At 49.5% G+C, this 21,054-nt stretch overlaps 1 protein-coding gene across 1 annotated transcript in view; it reads right to left on the bottom strand.

Moving 5' to 3' along the window:
* Positions 1-2,806: 2,806 nt before the first annotated feature.
* The window catches only part of nedd9 (neural precursor cell expressed, developmentally down-regulated 9), a 32,447-nt gene continuing 14,199 nt past the window's right edge, over positions 2,807-21,054 (bottom strand). Inside the window, exons 2-7 of the mRNA XM_056414409.1 lie at positions 19,229-19,600; positions 8,301-8,399; positions 7,683-7,808; positions 5,600-6,769; positions 5,190-5,279; positions 2,807-3,771 (exon numbers count right to left, since the gene is read on the bottom strand). Of these exons, the coding sequence (XP_056270384.1) occupies positions 3,235-3,771; positions 5,190-5,279; positions 5,600-6,769; positions 7,683-7,808; positions 8,301-8,399; positions 19,229-19,600 (2,394 nt within the window). The 3' untranslated portion in view covers positions 2,807-3,234. The remainder of the gene's footprint in view (positions 3,772-5,189; positions 5,280-5,599; positions 6,770-7,682; positions 7,809-8,300; positions 8,400-19,228; positions 19,601-21,054) is intronic.

Here is a 21,054-nt window from a genome sequence, read left to right as displayed (position 1 = left end):
CACACCTGTGGAGATGATTTGGTGACTGGGAGCTGAAGTCTCGCCGCGGACGCCTCTTCTTCACGCAATCACTCCATCTTTACGGCCTCCTCTTCTCCACGGAGACGACGGAGTGATAAAGAAAGAGGGGGAAGTGTTTGTGTGCAGCCGCTGTGGACGAGAGGCCGACCGCGAAGGCCTCTTCTCACGGCCGGAGCTCGTTACTCTGCCGGTGTCACACCGAACGATCCCCGAGCTGAAGAAGAGGAGATCAACACCCGAGACGACGAAGACGAGAAAAGCGTTTTGCAATCACTCAACTTTAAACCTCGTGGTCACACGAGCGTCTCGGTTCTGTTGCTCGGTTACTATTTCATTGTTTTTGTTTTGTCTTTCAACCATAACGTGTGATCTTCGTCAGCTAGTGTGTGTGTGTGTGTGTGTGTGTGTGTGTGTTTGTGTGTGTGTAACATACACGGTTTAATAAACATCATCGTCCAATCGAGAGATTCTTTCCTCTCTGGATCCTGACGAGAGGAGGAGGAGCTCCACGGTGGAGGGACTCACACCTGTGAAAGTACACACTTGATTTTGGACACACACATACACACATCCACACACACACATACATACACACATACACACACACATACATACACACATACATACATACACACATACACACACACATACATACACATCAACACATCCACATACACACATACACATACATACAAACATACACACACATACACACATACATATAAACACATTCACACACACACACACCACACACATACACACATACCCACATACACACACATACACACATATACACACATACACACATACATAGAAACACATTCACACACACACACCACACACATACACACACATACATACACACACATACACGTACACACACACACACACACACATACACACACACACACACACACACACACACACACACACACACACACATAACAATCCCAGCTTCTTGATGGATGGACTCCGGTCCACATGTGAGTTTGTAAATCTTTTGTTCTTTTCTCTCCATCCATCTTCAAAAAAACAACCTGCGGAGCCGTCAGGGTCGAGGACGACGCCACGAGGCACTGATGAAGACGAGGTACTGATGAAGACGAGATACTGATGAAGACGAGGTACTGATGAAGACGAGGTACTGATGAAGACGGGATACTGATGAAGACGAGATACTGATGAAGACGAGGTACTGATGAAGACGAGATACTGATGAAGATGAGATACTGATGAAGACGAGGTCCTGATGAAGACGAGGTACTGATGAAGATGGGATACTGATGAAGACAAGGTACTGATGAAGACGGGATACTGATGAAGACGAGATACTGATGAAGACGGGTACTGATGAAGACGAGGTACTGATAAAGACGGGGTACTGATGAAGACGGGATACTGATGAAGACGAGATACTGATGAAGACGGGATACTGATGAAGACGAGATACTGATGAAGACGAGATACTGATGAATATGAGATACTGATGAAGACGAGGTACTGATGAAGACGAGGTCCTGATGAAGACGAGGTACTGATGAAGACGGGATACTGATGAAGACAAGGTACTGATGAAGACGGGGTACTGATGAAGACGAGGTACTGATGAAGACGGGATACTGATGAAGACGAGATACTGATGAAGACGAGATACTGATGAATATGAGATACTGATGAAGACGAGGTACTGATGAAGACGAGGTCCTGATGAAGACGAGGTACTGATGAAGATGGGATACTGATGAAGACAAGGTACTGATGAAGACAGGATACTGATGAAGACGGGGTACTGATGAAGATGAGGTACTGATGAAGACGGGATACTGATGAAGACGGGGTACTGATGAAGACGAGGTACTGATGAAGACGGGATACTGATGAAGACGAGATACTGATGAAGACGAGGTACTGATGAAGACGAGATACTGATGAAGACGAGGTACTGATGAAGACGAGCTGCACGAGTGCAGGTGAGATGTTTGTGAGTCAAGACGTTCAAAGCGGTTTAAATAAATCTTATTCCCCGTTCCTCTGCCGGGTTGATGACTCATCATGTTCTATAAGTATAGAGTCCGTCCTCCAGAGGAGACTCTGTCCAGCGGTCTGTCCACAGAGTGGGTCGCTCTTTGTTTTTACTCGAGGTTTTATTTGTATTTTATTTTATTTCAGTGAATCCTCTGAAGGTCACAGGAGACGTGAAGCTCCTCCTCTCCAGCCCTCCAGTTTCTTTGTTTTTGTCTTTTATTCTCAAATGTTAAACTTCTTGTGTGATTTGTTTCCCCGGAGTATTATTATTCTTTTATTTCAGTGTCTCATATTTTCCTCGACGGTGATCTCACGCGTTTACCCTGACACGAACACATGTGTGTGAAGGAACATTAAAGGTTTTGCAATTATCAGCATTTGTTTTAGATTATTTCTAATTTCATTTTGAATTCTCATTCCAAAATTTTTATAATTTAGTTAAAAGGCCTTCAGATGTTTCCTCACATCCGAGACCCTTTTATTTATTTAACTATACACACTTCCTGTGAATATATCTACATATATACTAGGAATATACACAAATATATGTATAAATAATATATATATATAATATATATATATCTAAATACATATATATATAAAAAAATATATAAATATATATGTCTAACAATATATATATATAAATATCTGTATATATAAAAATATATATAAAAATATATATAAATAAAGATATATATATATATATATATTCCTCTCTCAGCTACAACAAATCTCTCAGAAAAAGTAAAGGACGCAGTCACGTAGTTAAGAACAATCCTTTACTCTGTAGAAGAGCTCCACACACACACACACACACACACACACTCACGCACACAAACACACTGTACATCGACATTAATGTGATTTACAAGGAGAGTTGCAGTCGCAGTCAGACACCACCGGGGGGAGCAAAGGAGATGAACACGTCTCATAAGGTGCTTCGTGACACGCGACAGGAATGTTGTGAAGAAGAAAAGTCGAATGAGAACACGACACACACCGACACACACACCGACACACACACCGACACACCGACACACACACGTTCACACCGGGATATAAAACAATCTACACAAAAATAGAGCATATATTTACAGAACGGAAACTATTTACAACATCCACGACGTACAGATGAGCGATATATATATAAAGTGTAAATATATATTTGTGCTAGACTCAGGGGCGGAGTCACAGGGTGGCGAGCAGCAGCAGCTGCTCTTTGAAGTGCTGCGCGTGGTGCGACAGCTCGGTGACCCGGTCCACCATCTCCTGGACGGCGGCCGTGTTGGGGTAGTTGAGGGCGGCGGTCTTGGTGGCGGCCACCACCGTCTTCAGCAGGTCGCACAGCACGTTGCTGGAGTTCATCACGCGGTTGGCCACCTCGGGCGCCGAGGCCTGGCGGGACAGCGTGTCCCCGATGAACACCAGCTTGTGGGCGCTGAGGATGACGAACTTGCCGTGCGCCACGAAGATGCGCGGCGGCTGCCCGGCGCCCACGCAGCCGAAGAAGGCGTCCACGGCGCCGAGCAGCGTGGAGAAGTGCTGGCCGCACTGCTCCGAGTAGAAGCCCAGCAGCTGGCGGTCGCGGGCGCACACGCGGCCGGAGGAGGGGGGGGGCGGGGCGGCGGAGCCCGCCGAGCCGCCGCGCTGGTGAGAGATCCACTGGGTCACGTCGTTCTCCACCGGCCGGATCACCTCCTGCTCCAGCTGCTTGAACTGGTTGAGCTGAGGGGAGAGAGAGAGAGGCCTTAGAGTCTGAGGGGCGAGAGAGGGAGAGAGAGAGAGGGAGAGAGAGTCCTTAGAGTCTGAGGGACAAGAGAGAGAGAGAGAGAGAGGGAGGGAGAGAGAGTCCTTAGAGTCTGAGGGACAAGAGAGAGAGAGAGAGAGAGAGAGGGAGGGAGAGAGTCATTAGAGTCTGAGGGACAAGAGAGAGAGAGAGAGAGGGAGGGAGAGAGAGTCCTTAGAGTCTGAGGGACAAGAGAGAGAGAGAGAGAGAGAGAGAGAGGGAGGGAGAGAGAGTCCTTAGAGTCTGAGGGACAAGAGAGAGAGAGAGAGAGAGAGAGAGAGAGAGTCCTTAGAGTCTGAGGGACAAGAGAGAGAGAGAGAGAGAGAGAGGGAGAGAGAGAGAGGCCTTAGAGTCTGAGGGGCGAGAGAGGGAGTGAGAGGCAGGGAGAGAGAGTCCTTAGAGTCTGAGGGACGAGAGAGAGAGAGAGAGAGAGAGTCCTTAGAGTCTGAGGGACAAGAGAGAGAGAGAGAGAGAGTCCTTAGAGTCTGAGGGACAAGAGAGAGAGAGAGAGGGAGGGAGAGAGAGTCCTTAGAGTCTGAGGGACAAGAGAGAGAGAGAGTCCTTAGAGTCTGAGGGACAAGAGAGAGAGAGAGAAGGAGAGAGAGAGTCCTTAGAGTCTGAGGGGCGAGAGAAAGAGAGAGGGAGAGAGAGGGAGAGAGAGTCCTTAGAGTCTGAGGGACAAGAGAGAGAGAGAGAGAGGGAGGGAGAGAGAGTCCTTAGGGTCTGATGGACAAGAGAGAGAGAGAGAGGGAGGGAGAGAGAGTCCTTAGAGTCTGAGGACAAGAGAGAGAGAGGAGAGAGTCCTTAGAGTCTGAGGACAAGACAGAGAGAGAGAGAGAGAGGGAGGAGAGAGTCCTTAGAGTCTGAGGCGAGAGAGAGAGGCAGGAGAGAGAGTCCTTAGGGTCTGATGGACAAGAGAGAGAGAGAGAGAGAGGGAGGGAGAGAGAGTCCTTAGAGTCTGAGGGGCGAGAGAGAGAGAGAGAGAGAGGGAGAGAGAGTCCTTAGAGTCTGAGGGACAAGAGAGAGAGAGAGAGAGAGAGAGGGAGAGAGAGTCATTAGAGTCTGAGGGACAAGAGAGAGAGAGAGAGAGAGAGAGAGGGAGGGAGAGAGAGGCCTTAGAGTCTGAGGGGCGAGAGAAAGAGAGAGGGAGAGGAGAGAGAGAGAGAGAGAGATAGAGGCTGAGAGAGAGAGAGAGAGGCTGAGAGAGAGAGAGAGAGAGAGAGAGAGAGAGAGAGGCTGAGAGAGAGAGAGAGAGAGAGAGAGAGAGAGAGAGAGATAGAGGCTGAGAGAGAGAGAGAGAGAGAGAGAGATAGAGGCTGAGAGAGAGAGAGAGAGACAGAGAGAGAGAGAGCCTCACCTGCTCCTGGCCCAGCTGGACTTGACTCTGCTTGATGATGTTCTCTTTGTCCAGCAGCTCCTTCTGCTGACGCTCAAAGTCTTCTTTACCCTGTGGAGGAAGACGAGGAGGAGGTGAGAAGAGGAGGAAGATGAGGAGGAGGTGAGAAGAGGAGGAAGATGAGGAGGTGAGAAGAGGAGGAAGACGAGAAGAGGAGGAACACGAGGAGGAGGTGAGAAGAGGCGCTCGCACAGCAGGATTTGAACTTGTTCAATAGTTTAAAGTCAGTGGAAATAAAGAATGAAGAATAAAGAATAAAGAATAAAGTAGAGACATGACACTTCAAACCCCGATGAGAACGATCGGTGGCCCCCGTGGCCCCGCCCCCCCGTGCCCATAAGCCCCCCCCCGTGGCCCCGCCCCCCTGGTACCTGCAGGTGCACGTAGTCGTAGTCCTCCATCCAGCTCTTCACACACTTCTCGCTGTTGTTCATGTTCTGTTTCTCCGGCGCGGCGGGGAGCGTCTTGCTCGGCCCGCCGTAGTTGTCGTTTTCGGGCGAGCCGAGCGGACGCACGCCGCCGCCGCTCTCCTCCGGCGTGCCGCCGCCCCCGGAGGAGGAGCCGTCGGCGTGCGTCCGCCGGAACAGCAGCTCGGCGGCGCCTCCTATCGTGGAGGCGAGCTGCTTGGCGTCGTCGGGCAGCGTCCGGGTCACCATGACGAAGCGGTCCAGCTCGTCGCTCTTGTTGTGATGCTTGGCGCCGGACGCCGCCGCGCTCGCCGCCCAGCCGCCGGCGTCCAGCGCCTGGAACGCCTGCAGGAGGATCAGCTGCGAGTCCTCCAGGCGCGCCAGCTGGCGCCGCAGCTTGGCGTGCGGGCCGGAGTCCGACAGCGCCGCGGCGTTGGCCGCCGCCCCTCGGCCGAACGCCACGAAGTCCCCGAGGGCGGCGCGGACCCGGTCCAGCGCCGCGCGCACGTCGTCGGCGTGGCGCTCCATGAAGGGGACGGTCCTCCAGTGGGGGGACGCCACCGTGGCGTGCAAGGCGGCGACCGACGCCTCCACGGCGTGCTGCAGGCGGCGCAGCCGCTGCGTCGCCGCGTCCGCGTCCAGGGCGAGGCGGCCCTCGGAGGCGGAGCCCGCGGAGGACGAGGAGGTGGACATGCTGCTGCGCGTGCTGCCCGTGCTGGAGAAGGAGAGGCGGTTCACGCCGTCCGCCACGTCCTGAGCGGCGGCGGCGCGAGAGTCCTGAGCGATGGCGGCGGGGACGTCGTAGACGCCTCTGCTGCCGTCCCTGTCGGCGCGGCGCGGCGCGGGCTGCGCGCCCCGCGGGACGTCGTACACGTCGCTCGGTGACCCCGCCCCCGAGCGGAGGGCGGGCGGAGGCACGTCGTAGACACCCTCGTTGGCGTGGTGGGCGGGCGGCTCCGCCGTCGGGGGGGAGTCGTAGTGCGACGGGGGGCCGGCGGCGGCGGCGGCGGGTTTGGCGAGGGCGGCCGGCGGCACGTCGTAGACGCCCTCCTGCTTGTGCTTGAGGGGCTGAGGGAAGTCGTAGTTCCCCTCCTGGAGGGCGGGGCCGGTCCTGCAGGGCGGCACCGAGTACACCTGCAGGGGGGGGGGGGGGGGACAGGAGAAGTTTACGTTACCACGGCGACGACAGCAACTCTATCAAGCTCACAAGGATTTATATTAATCCTCCTGATCAGGAACAGGATGCACCAGGTCACCAGGTGGAGTAATCAGATTACTCTCCGCCTCCTCACCTGATGACATCACCGATTCTATTTTAACTCTAGAAGAGATGAATGTACGACTCACTTAGAGCCAGGCTAAATAACGTAAAACACACAAACACACATGGGTGTGTTTGTGTGTGTGTGTGTCTATGTGTGTGTGTGTATATGTTTGTGTGTATGTGTGTGTGTGTGTGTGTGTATATGTTTGTGTATGTGTGTGTATGTATATGTTTGTGTGTGTGTGTGTGTCTATGTTTGTGTGTATGTGTGTGTGTGTATGTGTGTGTATGTATATGTTTGTGTGTGTGTGTGTCTATGTGTGTGTGTGTATATGTTTGTGTGTGTCTATGTGTGTGTATGGATATGTTTGTGTGTATGTGTGTGTGTGCGTGTCTCTCTCTCTCTCTCTCTCTTTTCCTCGTAGTTTTTTTAGACACACTAATGAAATGCGATGAAGAGGAGGCCGAGGAAGAGGAGGCCGATGAGACGTGGCGTGGAGCTCCAGTTCGACTCCAACGGTCCGGAGGTCGGCTGTAACCCGAGAGCTTCTGGAACGAGAGCGGCCATCCGGCCTTGACGTCTTATTTTCTTTAGCTCAGATGCAGAACCACTCGCAGACCGGTTCTGTGGTTCTGTGGTTCCGCTGCTGGCCGGCGGAGCCGTCGCTCGGTGCCGCCGCAGGAACGTCCCGAATACGAATTTTCCGTTTATCGCAGACAATGAAAGAGAAGAAGCCGGCGGCCGCGTGGATGAATCGCACTGCGTCGGGCCGGTCCACTCACCCCTGGAGAGGAGGGGGGGACGTCGTACACGCCCTGCGTCCGGGGGTCCATCTGAGGCGGAGGCACGTCGTAGACGCCCTGGTTCCTGCCGCCGGGAAACATCTGGCCGGGAGGAACGTCGTACACCTGAAACGGGAGCGCAGCATTTACTCCATGGAGGCTTGAAATAACGCATCGTCAGCATTAAGCCGTGTCTCTCTCGGAGGTCGCGTCGGGGTCGGCGCCCCGAACAGGAAGCGGCGGATGGAAACACGCGCTGCAGATCAGAGGGCCGGATGCTCGGCTCGGTTCGCGTGTCGACTGACGTTTTGATTTATCGTCTCTATGAATAAATAACGATTTATTTTTGCAGAACGCCGGTTGGATCAGAGCCAACTGACCGTTTCCCACTTCTATACGGAAACTTATTGATCAGTGGACTGAATGAACTTTGAGTAAACGACTCAAAAGAAAGAGTATTTTATTGACATAGGGATATTAATGTAAACCTGTGGACCTGGACACACAAAGGGAATTAGTTTTTAAAAAGTTTACAGTTAAGGATGAATCCCTGCTATAATGCCACTCCTGACTGGGGGGGCCGTTACCGGGCAGACTGGGCAGACTGGGACCACTCACCCCCTGGGCCCTGCTGGGCGGGACGTCATAGAGGTCCTGCTGGTTGTGCTGGCCGGGGCTGAAGGTGTAGGACTGTCCCACTCTAGTCGGGGTCACCACCTGTCCAATCACAGAGGGGGGGGGGTGGGGGTCAGTGCTGCTGTTAAAACCCAACACGACGCCTGAGGCCCAGTCTGGATCACAGAGCTCACGCAGCGTCCTCCAGCCGGCAGCATCGGGTCCAGTGACGAGCGGAAACACACAAGGGGGGCTTTTTCATAAAGAACCCCGACATCTAGAGCTCACCGTGGCGACAGACACGACTTCATCAGAGTCTACTGGAATAAAATAAACCACAATTCTGCACGAATACAAACTAAATACTTTCTTTCTTTTTAGGAGCCCCGAGGCCGCCATCGGTCGTCTGGGAGGGAGGAACAACATCGGAGATAACACACCTGGACAACATGTCACACCGAGGTGCAGACAGACACACACACACACACACACACACACACACACAGGTGGCTTTCTGTTCACACCTGGGCTGGATGTGTCAACATCATCTCCTCCACAGAGATGGTGAGAAGAGCTCTGGTGCACACACACACACACACACACACACACACTGTTGATCATTTTTTTCTTTCACTTTAGCTGCTTTGGTTTGGTGAAGGTTTGTGTCACTTTTTGGTTTAATGTGTAGGAGGCTTTCGTGCCTGGTGAAGGGGGGGGTGCGCTGAGCTGTCAGTTCCTGGGAAAGCAGTGGGTGGGGCGGAAACACAAAGCTACCAGGCAACCTCAGATGGGGAATAGTTTTTTTTTTTTTTTTTAAAGAGTCACAGACAGAACTGGTGTTGCGGGAGAGAGAGAGAGTCTGTACTAGACTGTCGAATGAAAAAGCTGCTACCGCAGCTTCTCGACAGGGGGAGGGTCTAAATCATTAGTTATCTGTTGCCTCACCTTTGGCACCGATTTGTAGTTTCTAACCGTTCTCTGGAGGGTTGAGGTGTCGGGTGTGGAGGACAGGTTTTAGGGATCCTCTCCTCAAAGGGCAGTTAGTCCTGTACACAAACCTGTAGATAAAAAAGGAGGAGACCTCCAGTGGAGGATTGTTATGGGCCATAACTGCTCCGGTATCTGGTGCACCTGGATCCTGGCTCAGGAGACGGCTGCAGACACACACTATCCACACACTTGTTGTGTGTGTGCTCCGAACTAGGTCAGATTTCGCCTCCGCTGCAGGCATGGTATTGGCTTAGAACTTTTTTCTTTTAGCCTTTTTATTTATGGGTCGAACTATTCACACACACACACACACACTAATCAAGGACTAGGCAATGGGCAATATAAATCCAGGAAAAAAACCCGCAGAGGTCAGGTCAGAGAAAGCGGTCTGCTGAATGGAGACGGGGAGCTCGGGCCCGCTCGGGCCAGGTTTTTTTGGTTTTTAACAAATAAAACAAAACTGTTTTTTGTTTTTTTAAGTAAAGAGTCCTGTGTTCAGTTAGAAGAGGAGGCTTTTTTGTTTTTATGACTATGAGTTGTTGTTTCATACTAACTCTTGTTGTTTGTTTATTTTAATTTTTGATGAACAGTATAACTGTAACCTGAAATGAATGGAAAATAACACACACACACTCTGCCGTGTCTTTGCCCCCGTTGAATGTTCTCTGAGCACATTTCTCTCCTCTTTTCCCGTCAGTGCTAATCAGTGCCTCCACACCTCCTAATCCCAGTGTTTCCATACCCCCCCCCCCCCTTCTAAAAGCAGACCTCCACGCTGCGTCAGACAGACAGGAATGCTAGGAATGTCCCTCCACGGGGCCCCCAGTGCTCCTCTGCTGCACCACTACCGGCACACCGGGTTCATTAATGGGCTCCAGAATAGGAACCATACGCACGGCTTTCCTGGCAGAGAGGAGCAAGTCCTCTGGGAGGGGGGGGGGGGGGGTAACGGGACTCAAATCCCCGGCATTCACCCGTGACTCGCGAGTTAATATCCAAATACGATATCTCCCGGACATTTATCTGAGCGCGAGCAGCGGGAGCCGGAGCCTCGGCCAACTCTTGACTGGGATTAATGTTCCTGGGGAAGCAGCAGCGGGGATGGAGAGGTGGGGGGGGGGTTGTAAAAGAGATTTATAAGAAAAGAAGAAAAAAACTGCGGTGGAAAGCGAGAGGAACGGAAAATGAGAGCACGTCGCCTCGTATGGAGAGGAATGCCATTCATCTGGCTGAACCGGAGTCCATATGGTTCTCATGAGTCCGGACCGGCCCGCGGTGATGTGAGGTGTCCGCTGTTGGCATTCCTGTCCCTGCGTACATCATCCCAACTGGGCCGCGGGGTCAGAGCTGGAACGCACACGGCGGAAATAAAGCGGCGCGGGAATGAAGAGCGCCGCTGCCTCTGGGCGCCAAACACTTCAGGCTGTTTACAGAAGACACAGGGGGGGAAACATCTGGACGTGTATACAGGACTGTCTCAGAAAATTAGAATATTGTGATAAAGTTCTTTATTTTCTGTAATGCAATTAAAAAAACAAAAATGTCATGCATTCTGGATTCATTACAAATCAACTGAAATATTGCAAGCCTTTTATTCTTTTAATATTGCTGATTATGGCTTACAGCTTAAGAAAACTCAAATATCCTATTTCTAAATATTAGAATATCATGAAAAAGTATACTAGTAGGGTATTAAACAAATCACTTGAATCGTCTAATTAACTCGAAACACCTGGAAACACATTTTCAAATGTTTGATTTTGTTTTGCTGTTATAAATCTTTTTTACTTGGTCTGAGGAAATATTCAAATTTTATGAGATAGGATTTTAGAGTTTTCTTAAGCTGTAAGCCATAATCAGCAATATTAAAAGAATAAAAGGCTTGCAATATTTCAGTTGATTTGTAATGAATCCAGAATGCATGACATTTGTTTTTTTAATTGCATTACAGAAAATAAAGAACTTTATCACAATATTCTAATTTTCTGAGACAGTCCTGTATATATATATTTATATGAATAAATAAATGTATATATATTTATGTTTATATATATATATATATAAATAAATATATATATTTATGTATATATAAATATATATATATTTTTTTTATTCTAAATATATATATATTCTTTTAAAACCTATATTTGTGAATATTTTAGCAAATGGTCGCCATTAAAAGGAGGCAGAATCAACTGTGGACGTGCAGACCGCGACGCTGGAGGAAAGTGTTTTTCAAAGGACCGCCTTCTTTCTGATGGGCGTTTATATTTATGAGCAATAAATCTGAAACCAAAACATGTAATGTCACGGATGCACATTTCCGACACGCATTTCAGGAGGTCGTGCCGACTGTTTCGTGCATTAAAAGGTCTCCGCGACGCAAGAATTGAGAGCTGCGCTTTACTTTATCATCATTATGACACATTTTCATTGATTGCAGGATATCAAAATGTGTTTTGAAGTCTGTCAACACGTCAGGACACACAGACAGAAAGACAACAACAGAGGAGCGCTCGCCTAAAAGGTCGCTACAGCCCGGCTGCTGTCCCCGGTGTGCTGTTGATAAAGGGGGGGAGGGGGGGGGGGTCTGGACTCGGTCACATGCAGATGGCGGCGAGGCGCCTGTCGAACACCTCGCTGACCTTTCCTCGCAGATCCGTGTCGAGGCTCTGAGTGGCGCTCATCTCAACATTTGGCGCCTCCGATCGGCTCTCAGGAGTCCTTCGGGCTCACCGAGCGAGGGAAGAGGAATCGGCTTTGAAGAGCAGCGTCCCGAGGAGCCTCGCGGCTCTCTCCACAGCGCCGTGTTTACTTTAGCTGCCGGGCCGGCTCGGGTTTTGGCACGTAGGACTTTTTCGGCTTTGCCTCGGAGTCACGTGACCTCGGCGTCAACACATCGCTCTGGTTGCTCCGTGCTCTCACGTGTGACGCCCTGTGAGCCCGCCGACGGACTTTAAAGAGACTCCTGCGGCATCGCCAACACGCCGAAGGACCTCTGACCGGCCGCGGTCGGAAAGAACGAGTGTGTGAAGAAGACGTCGGTGTCCTGGTGGACGAAGGTCATGGCTGTGACACTTCAGAGGAGCTTTCAAATAATAAAATGATCAAATGAATCGAAAGATTTGAAAATATCGTTTTTCAACCACATTGAAGTTCATTTCTCCACGACTGACTGTGTGTGAGTTCAGGTCCTTTGTGTGTGTGTGTGTTTGACAGGAAATCATCAGGTCACACACACACACACACACACACACACACACACACACACACACACACACACACACACACACACACACACACACACACACACACACACACACACACACACACACACACACACACACACACACACACACACACACACACACACACCCGGAGCGAGGCGTTTCACACGAGGTCGTCTTCATAAAAGACGGCGACAGCAGCGCCGCCCGTCACGAGGGCCGTGACCCACCTCCTCCTTCACACCTCCTCATCTCCTCATCTCCTCCTCCTCCTCTGACAAACAGTCGACCTCCGGTGGGTTTCCACACCTCTCTAGCTCCGTCAGCGTGAGCGCACCTTTTTTCTTTTCTGTTTTTTTTGAGCGAGCGCCATCCCGAAGGCCCCAGGCTGAGCACGTCATCACACACACACACACATGAGGGGGGGGTATGATTGCATCTTCTAAATGACGGGGTGTGTTGCCGCTCTGCAGTAACCTGCCCTCGCCTGCGTTGCCGTCTGCCCCCCCCCCCCCCCCCCGAAGCCTATAAATGCCAAACTAATTAATGCAGGTAATTACCCTCTGAGTCCCGCGGGTCTTTTGGAGCCGCCCCCCCGCACCGGGTCCGAGTGGCTGAACCCAAACGGGCTGAAGGAGGAGCATCGGAACGAGAGAAATGTAAAATGAAGAGAGAGAGAACGCCGCGGAGGATCATCGCTCATCTGATCAAAGAGGCTTCTTAATCCGGAGGCGTGATTATCGGGGGAGACGTGCCGGTCTGACATTTCGGGTGTTTCCTCTCCAGGAAACGACGTCGTGAGACAGTCCTGAGGACGGGAAGAGGAGCGCGTGGAAACCAGGAGAGTCTTGGATGAGCGATGAACCTCCTCAGGTAAACCTGTGAGGCTGCACGTCCACCGCATGCTAACGGATAGCTCACGGCTAGCTCACGGAGGACAGGTACATGTTCTCTGGGGGCAGTCCCCCCCCCCCCCACTGACTGAAACCCAGGGGCATTTAAAATAAATTGGGGGCATATTTTGAAACTTTTGAAGTAACATTGAACCTTTGTTCAAAAATAATAAATATACTAATTTAGGCCGACAGGATATGAGATATTATTATAAAGATGGCAATAATAAGACTATTAGGCAGTAATAAGACTATTAGGCAATAATAAGACTATGAGGCAGTAATAAGACTATTAGGCAATAATAAGACTATTAGGCAGTAATAAGACTATTAGGCAATAATAAGACTATTAGACAATAATAAGACTATTAGGCAGTAATAAGACTATTAGGCAATAATAAAACTGTTAGGCAATAATAAGACTATTAGGCAGAAATAAGACTAATAGGCAATAATAAGACTATTAGGCAGTAATAAGACTATTAGGCAGTAATAAGACTATTAGGCAATAATAAGACTATGAGGCAGTAATAAGACTATTAGGCAATAATAAGACTATTAGGCAATAATAAGACTATTAGGCAGTAATAAGACTAATAGGCAATAATAAGACTATTAGGCAGTAATAAGACTATGAGGCAGTAATAAGACTATTAGGCAATAATAAGACTATTAGGCAATAATAAGACTATTAGGCAGTAATAAGACTAATAGGCAATAATAAGACTATTAGGCAGTAATAAGACTATTAGGCAGTAATAAGACTATTAGGCAATAATAAGACTATTAGGCAATAATAAGACTATTAGGCAGTAATAATATTATTAGGCAAAAACAAGACTATTAGGCAGTAATAAGACTATTAGACAGAAATAAGACTATTAGGCAATAATAAGACTATTAGGCAGTAATAAGACTATTAGGCAGTAATAATATTATTAGGCAAAAACAAGACTATTAGGCAGTAATAAGACTATTAGACAGAAATAAGACTATTAGGCAGTAATAAGACTATTAGGCAATAATAAGACTATTAGGCAATAATAAGACTATTAGGCAGTAATAATATTATTAGGCAAAAACAAGACTATTAGGCAGTAATAAGACTATTAGACAGAAATAAGACTATTAGGCAGTAATAAGACTATTAGGCAATAATAAGACTATTAGGCAGTAATAATATTATTAGGCAAAAACAAGACTATTAGGCAAAAACAAGACTATTAGGCAGTAATAAGACTATTAGGCAGTAATAAGACTATTAGGCAATAATAAGACTATTAGGCAGTAATAAGACTATTAGGCAGTAATAATATTATTAGGCAAAAACAAGACTATTAGGCAGTAATAAGACTATTAGACAGAAATAAGACTATTAGGCAGTAATAAGACTATTAGGCAATAATAAGACTATTAGGCAATAATAAGACTATTAGACAGAAATAAGACTATTAGGCAGTAATAAGACTATTAGGCAATAATAAGACAATTAGACAGAAATAAGACTATTAGTATGTAGTCTACAGACTTCAAAGTGTTTTCTGAGATTTTTTGGAACAAAACACAAACAAAAATCATATTCAATGTTATTCTTATTGCTTTGTGGTTATTTATTTTTAAACAACTATTAACAATTATAACTTATTCCTTTGTTCTTTTGCAATTCAAATGATTTGTATTGATGTTGTTGTGTACCGATCTCGCACAGGAAGCAGACAACAAGAAACAAAAACAAATCGCTTTTAAATGATCTAACTTGGTGTGTTGCCCCTCCAGTGATATCTACTTCCTCACACCCTCTGCTCGAACGCTCAAGGAGAGCGCGCCCTCACGAGATTACTCTCCACTACGACTGATTCATGACCCCGCCCCCTCCGGCCGGGCCTCGTCGGCCGGCCATTCATCACCACGGCGACAATGGCGAGCAGACGGGTCGTCTGGAGGAGCCGGCTCGCTCCGGGAAGGAATAACTCACTTATCTGGGGATTGTCGTGCGCCTGATTAGGCCGAGAAAATATGTCCCGAGCAAACAAACACGGCATTCATTCCACATAACCTGGTTAGGAAGGTGGAGGCCACGCCCACACGAGGTAAACGGCCACCAGGGCCACTTCCTGCAGGTGTGGCGGGGGTTCATCCGTCCTTTTGTTGCACCTTTACGGCCCGACCAGCAGATCGGATCTCTGGGCACGGCCGGGCGACGGGGGAGGAGCGGACCTCACCGAGTCAGGAAGGGGGGTGAAAACACGCCGTCTGGTAGGAGGCGATGAGAAGCTCGGCGGAGATCTTTTGAACTCTGAACCCGAACCCGTCTTTGAGCGCCGGCACACACCCTCCAGACCGAGAGGCGGAACCAAGAGCGGAGAAAAACGATCTGGAGAGCGCACCGAGAAAAGGCTCCTCCGAGTGAGGGGGCCTCTTTGTGTTCGGCCGAGAGCTCCGGGCTTCAAGGCAACGTGGACCCGACGGCCTTGAAGGAGGGAGGGGTGGTGGGGGGTAGGAGGGTCAGTCAGGGACAAGGCCGCAGCATCAAACAGGACGAGAAGGACTGGAGGGCCAAACAACCCTCAGTGGGGCCTTTTATGTAGCAGAGCCCCACGCCACATGAGAGAGCAGCCCAGAGGGGGGGGGGGGGGGCTTTAGGGTAACATGAGAGGGGATCATCGGTGCAGGAAGTCCACGTCGGTCTCCGTAATCATTTTGGGAAGCGAGCGAGTGTCACCTGACAACAAGAGGGTGTTCTGTTCTATCCCCCCTCGGCTCCATCGGCCCCCGATTAAGACGTCACGCCGGGGGAGTCGACGCTCGGCGGGGGGTGGGGGGGGGTCGTCACCAATACCACCGCGAGAGGACCAGCGGCGGTAAACAGTTTGGTGTTTTGAAGGGCAAAGGTCACGGCTCGGGTTTCGTGTCAACAGGCATGATCTCCACATATCTGTTACAGGGTGGTTCTGTCTTTACTCCAGGTTCACACTGCGGGCCTCAGTCGGGCCTCAGTCGGGCCCCAGTCGGGCTCCAGTCGGGCTTCATCCGGCCTTTTGGCCATTAGCTGGCCACTGTTGATCCTGTTGCTATGGAGAAGAGACCACATTGTAAACTTCACCAAACTCTTCTCGGACATGCCGTGCTTCACGTCCCAGATGTTTTACATTTGTTCCCCACCACCCCCCCCCAAAAAAAGCACGATTTATTTTTGTTAATGAGCTATAATTAAACGAGGGGCGTGTTGAGGTCGAGCCGCTGCAGCGTTCTTGAGCTGGAAGCTAGAAGAGCCGCGTGACTCAGGCAGGATGGCTCAAAAAAAGAGTTCTGCTTGAGGTGAAGGATCCTGAAGCGTATCCTTCACCTCAAATCAATAAATAGTTGTTTCTTGACAGTAAACGGAGGTAAACAGGTTCCTGCATCAAGTCTCCATGAATGAGTCTCTGACTTCTCCCCAAAGAGCTAAATTACTGCCTCGAGTATCTTTGAATAGATTCAACCACACGCATGTCCGTCCAAGCCGCTGTGGGTAACACATTTACATTGTCGACGCAAAAAAAAAAGAAAAGTGGACTTTAAACTTTGAACCCCGGACGCCCGAAATAAACCCTTCAACGTCCGCTCTATAAACCCTGAAGTGGAGCTGCAGCCGCAGAGGCAACAGAGCCTCAGCTGCACTCAAGTACACCGACAGTCAGAATCGCTCCGTTTCAAAGCCAGGAACTACCGGGGGGGGGACAGCGCACCGCTTTGATAGCCACAGATTAGAGGGAAAGTTAAACGTCGGAGATTTAATTTAATCTCTCCAATAACGTGATTACCTCCCGACGCACGCCGCCATTTCATTTCTCAACGTTATCACAGAAAGCCTTTTTAGAAACGCTTTGGCCCCCGGGGCTCGTTAGCGGTGATGAGGAGGCGTCGGCCGGCGGGTCCCTTCCCCTCGAGGCCCCCGTGGCTCCGACCGACTATCACTAAAGTCCTCTAAGCCTTCGGGCGCCTGATGCCTATTTACCTTCTGGAAACGCATACCGGGGCCTCGCTTCTATGATGGCTGGAGCTGATTGGATGGAAAAGAAAGAAGAAGAAGAAGAAAAAACAGCCCTTGGGATCTCAGAAGCTCATCCAGCATGTAATTACTCTCCGGCTCCTGGAGGGATGATCTGGTCTGAGGTGCTGAAACTAGTTAAGCGCTTGAATAAACAGGAAGAAATCCTTATTACTTATTTATCTCAGGGTTCTTACACATTTTGACCAATGGATTTCCAGGACTTTAAACCAAATTTCCATGACCAAACTGAAACATGTAGAACATTTTACGTATTGAGAGCGTACGCCGGCTTATATTTTGAGCGTCTTTCTTTAAAAAAAATATGAATTATTTCAAACTCGGTTTAAATGAACATGTGATTATTACAAATGTTCATGACTTTTCCAAAACTTTGATGATTTAAGTTTTTTCCATGACTTTTCCAGGCCTGGAAATGACCATTTAAAAATTCCATGACTTTTCCAGGTTTTCCATGACCGTACGAACCCTGTTATCTTTTTTTCTCAATAATTGCGACTCTTGGTCTTCACGACGCTCTGGATTTATTTGAGATGTCACACGAGTTACACAAATAGCGTAATACGAATCAAAGTGTCGCCCTAACGGTGCAGGAACACCGTGTTTCTACACAATAGACCAAAACAAATCTGATTGTGAATCCCAGTGTGGAGCGACGCGGCCGAGCTCCACTTCGACTCCGTGTACTATTTTGCTGTCTGTTATGCAAATGATACACCACCCAGAGGGCAAAGCAAGCGCTCACCATGGAAACGCTGCCGGGGGGATGAGCTGCGTGCCAGGTGTAATGGGTCGGCCAGCCGCTCTGTGCATAGCATTCAAAAAACTACTTTCAGGCAGCTGGGCTCCACCAAAATCCCCGCCAAAAAAACAGCTCTGTGCTGTTTGCTTTTCCACGAGTTCCCATCTTCGCTGCCCATCTGCGGCTCAGACTGGCTGCACGCCGTGTGCCAATGTACACAGAGAGCCATACGGGAGCCCGAGCACAAAAACACTACCCTGCTCTGTGGCGAGCGCCGGGCCCGGCACGCCCGTGTCCTCGTCGCACATCGCAGACCCACGCTCTCTCTCCGGCCTCACGGGCTCCGGGCGGGAGAGCAGGTGAATGCCATGTCTGGTCACGTGACCCCACGCCTCCAGTTCACGTTCAAAATCCTCTCCGATCCCAAAGGACCGTCTCCAAAACGTTATTTTTTGGGGGCTTTGCACCGTTGCTTTGACAAAACAAACTACTGGAAGCTGCTTTTCTCTTTACTTTTTCTAGACTAGAGAGCCAATATCCACAGCTGGTCCTTCAGCTGGTTTCCCTAGATTTGAAACCAATGAATAACTAGAACGGGCACTCGGTAGAGCGCATACCTTCGCATATCACAAGATTGGGCATTGAATTATGAACATGTTGGCATTAGTTGCATGCCAATTGGATAAAAATTGACCGCGCTATGGTAAAAAGAAGATTTTGGTAAAAAAAGAAGATTTTGACCTTTTCATGACCTTGACCTTTGACCCGATCGATCCCAAAATCTAATCAAATGGTCCCCGGATAATAACCAATCATCCCACCAAATTTCATGCGATTCGGTTTAATACTTTTTGAGTTATGCGAGGAACACGCATACAAATAAATAAATAAATACACGGCGATCAAAACATAACCTTCCGCATTTTCAATGCGAAGGTAACAAACAACACCATTCGATAGAGTCACTGATATTGAAAACAGTCCTTAAATGCGGCCCAAGGGAAACGCTCGCCTCCCTTCCGTCTCACCTTGCTCGGGGCGTTATCCGCAGCCAGAGCGCTCCGCGGCGGCACCTGGTAGACGTCTTGCCCCGGCGGCTCCTGGTAGACGCTCTGTGGACTCTGCTGCTGGGGACTCTGGGGGGCCGGCGGCACCTGGTAGATGCCCTGAGCCCCCCCCGAGCCGGCGGCGGCCGGCGACTGGGCCTCGAACATGGGCCCGATCAGCAGCTTGAGGCGGTTGCCGGGGGCGATGCCCTGGCGGCCGTGCAGCGAGCACAGCCACCAGCCCTCCAGGCCGCCCGTGTTCTGCTCGATGACGGTGAGGATGTCCCCTTTGCGGAAGGCCAGCTCCTCGGGGGACTCCGGCATGTTGTCGTACAGCGCTTTGGCCATCAGGTTCTGCAGAGAGGACAGAGCGGCACACGGTCAGGAAGGAAGGGGAAGGAACCGTGCGCTTATTTGTTTTCTTTAAATATAAAGCCGCTTAGCTTAGCTTAGCATAGAGACAGTAATCGGGGGGGAAGCGGCGAGCTTTCTTCTGTCCAGCCTCCCAGCGCTGGCTTGGTAGCCTCGATGCTAAGCTAACCAGCTGCGGTGAAGAAAGCTAAACTATTCCTTTGAAGACAGGAGCGCCGACGATCGACCGCGATACTCACATCTACGGCCGACTTGAAAACGCTTTGGCGAGTGACACGCCGGTGAACTTTGGGCCCACGGCTCCACACCAGATGCCGCTTCCGACCGATCTGAACTTAATGGGATTTTCTCAGCTCGCTCTCTCTGCTCCGGGGCACGGTTATCTAAAAAGGGGCCAGCGGGGGCGGAGGGATAATGACTTAAAACCACAGATTTGGGAGATAGGAATACCCCCAGAGTGCGCCACTTCTGTGTCTGAGAGGGGCATTTAAAGACTAATTGCCTCAGTAAATACATACGTCTTTTCCCTTTGGCCTGTATTCATCCATGGAGGGAGTTAAGTGAGTATGAACGCTCCACTTCAGCTGCTTCGTACGCTCACAATGACAAACGCTCCAGCACAACAGTCCTGTGCTCAATATGTAAGCTCCATAAATACAATTAGGGGATTAACAGCCTTGCTCAAGGGCAATTTAACGTTAGATACCGGGGGAAAGGAGGGCGCTCGGTTTTCCCAGCGCGTACAACTCAACCCAGTCGGATGAGCCTTGAGAGGACAATAAACCAACAAGCAACACCTCTTTTATTGACGTGCATTGCTTCAATAACTCTAATAATGAAACTGAAGCTTCAACCGGAGCTCAAAGAGCGAACAGGGTTCTTACACATTTGGACCAGTGGATTTCCAGGACTTTTCCAGGACTTTTAACCAAATTTCCATGACCAACCTGAAATCTCAGTATAAACATGAACATTGTAGAAAATGTTGCGTATTGTGAGCGTTCACCGGCTTATATTTTGAGCGTCTTTCTTTAAAAAACATATTAATTATTTCAAACTCGGCGTGAATGAACATGTGATTATAACAAATTTCCAGGACTGAGCGTACGAACCCTGAGTGAAGTTTAAAGTAAAGTTTAAACAAACGGGGATCCTAAACTTGTTGAGAAGCTTTTCTCAACACTTCAGTATCAATGAATTTCACAGAATTTTCTACTTCGTTTTTTCTCTGGGCCGATGTCATTAACGCCTCCCCCGCAGCTCGGTGTGGGAATGAGGAAGCGCTCTTTGAAGGCCTCCTTGAACCCTCGGTGGCCTTCCTCTTTCCTACCCGGCCTGATTCACACCGTTCCCACGTGAAACTCTCTCAGCCAGTGTCGTCGTTATCTCTCGCTGCCGGGCCTCCCTGGCTATTGTCTCTCAGGGCCATTAGCCGG

This window comes from Pseudoliparis swirei, chromosome 1, assembly GCF_029220125.1.
Source record: "Pseudoliparis swirei isolate HS2019 ecotype Mariana Trench chromosome 1, NWPU_hadal_v1, whole genome shotgun sequence".
NCBI classification, from domain to species: Eukaryota; Metazoa; Chordata; class Actinopteri; order Perciformes; family Liparidae; genus Pseudoliparis; species Pseudoliparis swirei.
The sequence above is the reverse complement of the archived record's forward strand: the minus strand, read 5'-3'. Positions and strand labels throughout refer to the sequence as shown.